The sequence below is a fragment of the Zophobas morio genome, unplaced genomic scaffold (genome assembly GCF_036711695.1).
Source record: "Zophobas morio isolate AGI-343-1 ecotype UQ-CSIRO unplaced genomic scaffold, CSIRO_AGI_Zmor_V1 ptg000038l, whole genome shotgun sequence".
Taxonomy (NCBI): Eukaryota; Metazoa; Arthropoda; class Insecta; order Coleoptera; family Tenebrionidae; genus Zophobas; species Zophobas morio.
The window spans coordinates 377,203-385,361 of record NW_026972143.1 but is presented as its reverse complement, the minus strand read 5'-3'; the positions used below and the strand labels follow the sequence as shown (position 1 = coordinate 385,361).

Genomic DNA, 8,159 nt, shown 5'->3' with positions numbered 1-8,159 from the left:
TGTAGTAATCATTAATTGCGGTTTAAGTTAATTTATAACGAAATATTCGTAAAGGTGAATGTCCAGAGTTACTAGAAATACTTGATCCTATTGACCCTTTTCCTATAAGATCGTAAAACTTCCATCGTGACTTTCCGTGCGCACGCATCTTCAAAACCACGTTGGAAATAGTATCCGGCACTCCGGCAGCAGAGCAAAGGCCTGTGACCACAGTATAGACAACAGTCAGTATGGACAACTCGTGTCGGCACCTTTGATCTTTTTGACCCGAATTTTAAGCCGTCATCGGTGGTCGTTGTCCAAAATATTTCTAGATGTCGCCACCTAATTTAAAAAGGATCACAAACGCTTTATTTTAAAATTGATTCGTGTACACAATTTACTACACTTTGTGCAAATGAATTTTTGGAAAAGACTTAAAAATAGTGTAATAACAATAACATTTTATAACTAGTTGATCTTAGAAACCACACAGTCTATTATAATAAATAATTAATTAAGCGCCCTATAACAGGGATGCCATGTTGAAATTTAGATGTGGCCCGCTTCTCTGATTACGATTTTACGTTTCATTAATTTCTTTTTCATGATGGCTGTAAATGGTTGTAAAATTCAACTTTATTAGAAAATGCTAATATATGTACATTTAATTTTTTTACAAAAAAAAAAAAAAAACACTAAACAATGGTCCTATGAAAACGTGAACAACGCTTTTTAAAATGTCTGTATGAAAATTACACTTAACTGCAATAATTACACCGGAAGATCAGCCTTAAATCATCAAAACCAATGCAACTAAACTGCCAAATTTCAAATATTTCACAATTCGCATTAACGTCACTAGATAACAAAAGTACCGCAGTTCAATGTCCCAATGTATAAGAAAGAGAAGTACCTTGCGTTGCGCGCCCTCATACGGTCACAAGACAAAGGACCACCCATGAAAACTAATGTGACTCGATCTTGAAATGTGTGGCAATTAGTAACTTTTATGAAATAGAAATATATCTGTGTCCTTGTTATGCTCCGTCTTTTCGACAGCAGGTATTTTTTGCTTCCAGGATGGCGATCCTGTTACTGTCATTTGGTCATCAATTGCCTTGGTGGTAACACGTCTTCCACGACTGTTTGCTGGTTACCGGTGACACTTTCTCGTTGAATAGGGCTGGAGTTACTTTGTGACTGGAATAATGTTCTTTCCGGTCCGTTAACTCAATAATTCTAGTACAGTCTGTCGTAACCTCAAATCGTAAACACATCAAACTTTCGTTGACAGATAGCGAAAATTACTAGCCTCGCGCTATCTTTGTTTAACACATAGGTTAGGTTCCTCTCTGTCGAATTCCGACCACAGGCAGTTAGCCGTACTTTCTAAAAGTAATAGTAGATCTAGTGACTTTAATGAAAACGGGTCAGTAAAAACAGCGAGTTGTCTCTACTGATTGATATCTATACTGTGCTGTGACAACAAACCGCTTTGACAGAATGCAACCGGCTACACATGCGTAATCTGTCGCTCATTGGTTAATTTTAACTTGGCGCTCCAAAAATCTGACTTCACCTGCGCGATGTTGTCTCACTCTGTATCATTGGAATTTATATAATGTCTACTCACTTTGCTTACAGGAAAAGGGTCAATTTATTATCCGTTCACGATCTTTATATACTAGGGTTGGCCATGAAAATCTAGTGACTTTGTTGGTATTCGATGCAGAAGAATAAAAATTCCCTGAACTTTTACGTTAGGTTATGTTTTATTAAATTAAAGGTTAAAAAATATGTCAGAAATACAAACATTGTTGCCGATACTTTCAGTTTTCAGTAGCAATGACCAAGTTAACGGTATCCATTTCTTAGAAAGCATAAAACTTTACGCTATTTAAAACAGTTATTCGGCTTTTTGTAAGTGTTTATTTCATATGCAACGAACAAACACTAAAATTTCACTTAAACATTGTTTTTATATGAATGGGGGTTCTGCATACGACTATTGTCTTCTTATTAGAAATGGAAATTTCGACCTTTGTGAACAGCCTATTTCCATATCTTCCAACTTCTTTTTTCACTTTTCTAAGATTACTAAAATAGTTGGTAAAAGACAACAACCTTGCTCTAGTGCTTTGATGGGTTTAGCTCTTCTGATACATTTTTCCGGTCTTAAATTAATGATTTATCTGTATAGCTATTACTAATGCTTACGTAAGTGCTCTTTATTTGCTTTTACTAAGTACTTCCAAACGCTTATTAATAAGAACGTTACTACACGTCTTCTCCAGGTCCATGAAGAGTTACAAAAAAAAAAATGAAAATGCTTAAAATTTGGTGCAAAGTAACAACGTGGATGATCTAACTAAAATTATACTTATTTTGTTGTACGTCAGGTAGTTTTTCACATACTACCTTGGTAAATTTAGAACGAAATATGCGTAAAAGTATCACCCCCCGACAAGCTACAATTCACTCCATTTCCATTATTTCGCTATGAAAATCTGTATCATCACCGTCATTTTCAAATTCAGACTCTGAATCAGATTCACCTAGCGAAATAATGAAAGGAGGTGTAGATTCGTACAAAAGATTTCGCATATTTTTTCCCAATCTGCCAAAATAAGTTTTGCACAATGTTTACAAAAATTTTGCCACATGCTTGGAGTACATTTAGAAAGCACTTCAAGCCATAAATTCTCCACCCTATTTTTTAATGAAGGTTGAGAATTTATATGCTTGTTGTAATAGTTCTTACAAAATCCCCTCGCCATTTCTAATTTATTATTAATAAATATTAAGGAAAATGTGTTGTGTTATTGCTGTGAACACGGAAGAAAATGGATATTTTTCCGAAAAGGACCGAAAACAGGGTAAGTAGTACTTCAGTTTTAATTTATCAGGTTCCGTGATTCGTTTCCTCGACAAAGTTTAAATTTTGGGGAAATTTTCAAAACGATTGAAGTTGGTCGATCAAAGCCATAAATTTTCATTAACCCCGAAAATGTGCAATTTGCCGGTCGAAATATGAAAAATAATTTTTGCAATCTCATCGTCACTGAAATTTTCGAAACGATTGAAGTTGGTCTGTCAACGTTATAAATTTTCACGATATAATTAAATAAGTTTTAAACATAAGTAATATAATTTACAATGTTTAATTTTGCAATTAGGCTCCTCCCCTAGGTATACCAACGAATAAAAAGTTCATTACTATTTAGTGGGGCGTAATCTGTGGCTTCAATTTTTGTCTTAATATACACAGTATCCTTTGAACAACACGATACTCAAAAACGTGTTTTTAATTTCTCGTAGAGAAATAAGGATTTTGCAGTTAAGCTCCGCCCCTCGGCTTACGACGAATAAAGAAAATCATCAGAATTGAGTTAGGGTGGGTGGGGCTTATATTTTGCCTTTTTCTGTCTTAACATCCGTAGCCATCTTTTCACAAGAAGAAACTTCAAATATAGTTAAAATGGTACATTTTTGCAAAGAAATATGAATTTTGCAACTATGGAACGGAGCTTAATTTCAAAATCGATATTTCCTTATACAAATTTTCCATTTTAAACATGTTTTAAGTTTCATGTTGCGAAAAGAAATCTACACATATTAAAACAAAAAGGAAAGGTGTCAGCCCGCCCACCCGCCCAGTCTCAATTGTGATGAACTTAACTGCAAAATACTTATTTCTTTACAAAAAATTAAAAACATGTTTTGAGTGTCGTGTTGTTCAAAGAATACAATGTATATTAAAAAAAAGGCGATATATAAAAATGGTAAATTCTTGTAGACAAATATGGATCATGCAATTAAATCCCGCCCCTCGATCTGACAACGAATGAAAATTCATCACAAATGTGAATTGAGATCGGGGCGGGTATGGGTGGGACCTAATCTTCGGCAACACGATAATGAAAAACATGTTTTTAATTTCTTTTAGAGAAATAAGGATTTTGCAGTTAAGCTCCGCCTTCTTGGCTCACGATGAATATAAAAATCATCACAATTGAGATAGGGTGGGTGGGCGGGGCTACATTTTGCCTTTTTTTTCTTAATATGTGTAGACTTAATTCGACAACAAGAAACTTAAACATCTCTAAAATGGTAAACTTGTGAGAATCTGAGCGAGCTTTTGAGGAATTTCGAAGAATTTAGAAAAATCTAAGGGAAAAAAACTGGAGGAATTTGGAGGAATTTTAAAGAATTTGCAGAGATCTGAAAGGATCTGTAAGAATCTGAAATGATCTGAATATAATTGAAAAATTTTAAAGAATCTTGAGGATTCCTGACCGTGTCTTTGAAAGCATCTGAAAAATTTCGAAAGAATCTAAAACAATCTGGAAGCATCGAAAACATCCAGAATAATCCGAAAAAATAAAAAAATCGAAAGAGTCTGAAAGACACATTCAGAAGAAAATGAAAAAATCTGAAAGCATCTGAAAGAATCGAGAGGTATTTGATATAATGTGAAAAAATCTGAAGAAATCTGAAAGAAATTGGGAGATTCGGAAGGAATTGGAAGGAATTTGAGGAAACTTGTGAGAATCTCGGCGAGTTTTGAGGAATTTCGAACAATTTAGAAAAACATGTTTTTAATTTCTCGTAGAGAAATAAGGATTTTGCAGTTAAGCTCCGCCTTCTTGGCTCACGATGAATAAAAATATCATCACAATTGAGATAGGGTGGGTGGGCGGGGCTACATTCTGTGTTTTTTTTTTGTTAATATGTGCAGACTTATTTCGACAACAAGAAACTTGAACACCTCTAAAATGGTAAACTTGTGAGAATCTAAGCGAAATTTTGAGGAATTTTGAAGAATTTAGAAAAATCAAAGAGAATAAAAAAAACTGGAGGAATTTGGAAGGATTTTAAAGAATCTGCAGATATCTGAAAGGATCTGTAAGAATCTGAAATGATCTGAATATTATTGAAAAATTTGAAAGAATCGTGGTGTCTTTGAAAGCATCTGAAAAATTTCGAAAAATTCTGAAACAATCTGGAAGCATCGAAAACATCCGGAATAATCCGAAAGAATAAAAAAATTGAAAGAATCTGAAAGAGACATTCAGAAGAAAATGAAAAAATCTGAAAGCATCTGAAAGAATCTAAAGGAAATTGAGAGAATGTGAAAAAATATAAGGGAATCTGAAAGAAATTGGAAGATACGGAAGGAATTGGAAGGAATTTGAGGAAACTTGTGAGAATCTCAGCGAGGAATTTCGAACAATGTGGAAAAACATGTTTTTAATTTCTCGTAGAGAAATAAGGATTTTGCAGTTAAACTCCGCCTTCTTGGCTCACGATGAATATCAAAATCATCACAATTGAGGTAGGGTGGGTGGGCGGGGCTACATTCTGTCTCTTTTTTCTTAATATGTGCAGACTTATTTCGACAACAAGAAACTTAAACATCTCTAAAATGGTAAACTTGCGACAATCTAAGCGAACTTTTGAGGAATTTTGAAAAATTTAGAAAAATCAAAGAGAATAAAAAAAAACTGGAGGAATTTGGAATGATTTTAAAGAATCTGCAGATATCTTATCTTATAGTGTCGTTTATATTAAAAATTATAAAAGTTCAACTCAATTTTGCCCCGACTCTGATTCTGAACGTCCCCTGCTACGTCATAGACACCCAAATGTCAACACCAAATTGAGGTTATGTTTACGAAAATTTGCAAACAGCTTTTGTAACGTTTTAACTGCAATTTTCCGACACCCGACAACTTCTAGCCCTCAAAGCCCTCAAATGTCAAGCCTGGAATATTCTGAAAACTTCGTCAATGTGAAGTGTTCCTCCGAGCCAGTCCACCACTGCCAGGTCTGCCCCTACTTCACAACGTCCCTTTTCCTCTTAATCAACCACGTGCGACGCCACTACTTATCACCACCACCTTTTGACTGTGAAAACTCCAACATTGAAACGTACGTCTGCAAAGACTGCAACTTCCAAACAGAATTAACAATTTTCCTCAAAAAACACATCAAGGAATCCCATGGAACTAAAACCGAAGGTGTGGAATACAGCGTCCAAAGTTACATTTGCAAATATTGCAACTTTGAAACTCATTTCTCGTTAAAGTGGCTTCAGCACGCGTCAAATTGTAACAAATTTGGTCAAAGTAGGAGAGATTTGCGGCTACACATAACCTCAAAACATTTACAAAACGGCGAAATAAGTTGCGACGAATGTTCATACAAGGCGAAATTAAAGCGATCCTTGAAAAGACACAAGGACGTTTGGCATTCAGGTGACACCCAAGTTAAATGGTATGAATGCCAAAAGTGCCCCTATAAAACGAAATTTAAGCCGAATTTGAGACGCCACGAACGAGGAACTCACCTAGACACCATAGAAACAACCTTGAAGTGGTACAAATGTAACTACTGCCCCTACGAAACCACCGCAAAAAGGTACTTAAACCCCCACATAATCAGCAAACATTTAAGCGAAAACGAAATCAAGTGGTACCACTGCCAAAAATGTCCATACAAAGCTAAAAGAAAAGAGTCTTTAAACATCCACACGTACCGCATGCACTCAGACGAAAAAGACATCGTGTGGTACCACTGCGATAAATGTACATACAAAGCCAAAGCCCTAAGTTCTTTAAAGTACCACACGAACTACCTCCACCCCGACTCGGAAACCATCCAACTCCACCAGTGCCAACACTGCCAATTCAAAACCAAATATTCCAAAAACTTGAAAGTCCACGTGAAAAATCGACACTCGAGCGAAAGCGAGATTAAGTGGCACGAGTGTGACAAGTGCCCATATAAAGGTAAAAACCGCGCGGCTTTAAAAATGCACGTCATTAGAAAACACGTGAGTGACGATAAAATCGAGTGGTACCAGTGTGACAAGTGTCCGTATAAAACCAAGTACAAAAGTGCGGTAAAAGTGCACTTTGATAAACACCAAAACGAACAAATCCGTTGGTACCACTGCGAACGGTGTCCATACAAAGCTAAAAAGAAAAGTCAGTTGAAAATGCACGTGGGAGTGCTGCATTTAGGGGGGAAAGGAATCAAGTGGCACAAATGTGAGCAGTGTTCCTATGCGACTAAACAGTTCAGTTATTTGAAGGAACACAAAATTAATAAACATGTGGCTGACAGCCAGATACAGTGGGAGCAGTGTGAGCAGTGCCCGTTTCGAGCCAAGTTGAAGCGGAAGTTGCGAGAACACGTGAAAGCAGCGCATTTTCCGAAAAACTAAGTCAAAGATCGTGTCCTTTTTTAGTAACATTTAAAAAAATTGTTTTATTTAAGTTATGCGTTACACGAAATCATGCAAGTTGTTTCATGATCAATAAAAACAAAATTTTTAACATAACCTCAAAAATCGTTTATAGCAAAATTTGCATTTGTAATCACAGTCGTTGCAGATTTTTCATTATTTGTAACTACAACCCTTCTGACTAATGGTTTATTATTAAATTATTACTAATCAAAAAGGAAAATGACCAATAATTAATTAGTTTGAACTTTTGTTGGAGCAGTTTTTGCAGTGATGCCAAGGTGTTTCGTGTTTTGCGTTTGTTCTGCACTCTTCAGTGTGTTGCCACCATTTTAACAAAAAGTATGTTTCGAAGCCGTATTGTTCGCAAATGTAGCACTTGATGGTGGTTTCTTCTTGTGGTTTGGGCGCGTTTGGTGGATGGGGGCTGTGGTGTTTGGCGATGTGGTTTTTCATGAGTGAGGTTAGGTTGGTTTGGACGTTGCAGTGTTTGCAGGAGTATATTTCGAGGGGGGAGTTTTCGCAGCTGAAATGGGGTAGTGTCGAACGGTGGGTTTTGACGTGGTTTGTCATTAGAGACAGGGATGTGGAGGAGAATGGGCAGATTTTGCAATTGTGGACCTTGATGGGGGCGACGTTTTCGCGATATTCCAGAGCAGTCATTTCGGGGTTTCCGGGACTCGACAAGGTTTTATTTACTCATGAAAGTGAAATCGGTTTTGTTGCCAGATTATATTGTAATTGTAAACATAACCTAGAATTTCACGAATGACATTTGGGTTGGGGTACGTTCGCAAATTTTGTTGAGTTTCACGCACATGCCGACCAATCACAAAGCATATTGGCGCTAAATTCTTTTTTTTTTCAATTTACCGATTTTTCCGTTTCTCGATTTTTAATTTTTTGAGTTTTAGTTTTTTAGTTTTAC

General features: G+C 36.1%; 1 protein-coding gene across 1 annotated transcript; it reads left to right on the top strand.

The window, feature by feature from the left end:
* Positions 1-5,737: 5,737 nt before the first annotated feature.
* On the top strand, positions 5,738-7,210 carry LOC135139920 (zinc finger protein 142-like). The gene has a single exon (XM_064070287.1). The coding sequence runs from the start codon at positions 5,738-5,740 to the stop codon at positions 7,208-7,210; it is 1,473 nt and encodes a 490-aa protein (XP_063926357.1).
* The last annotated feature ends 949 nt before the right edge of the window (positions 7,211-8,159 follow it).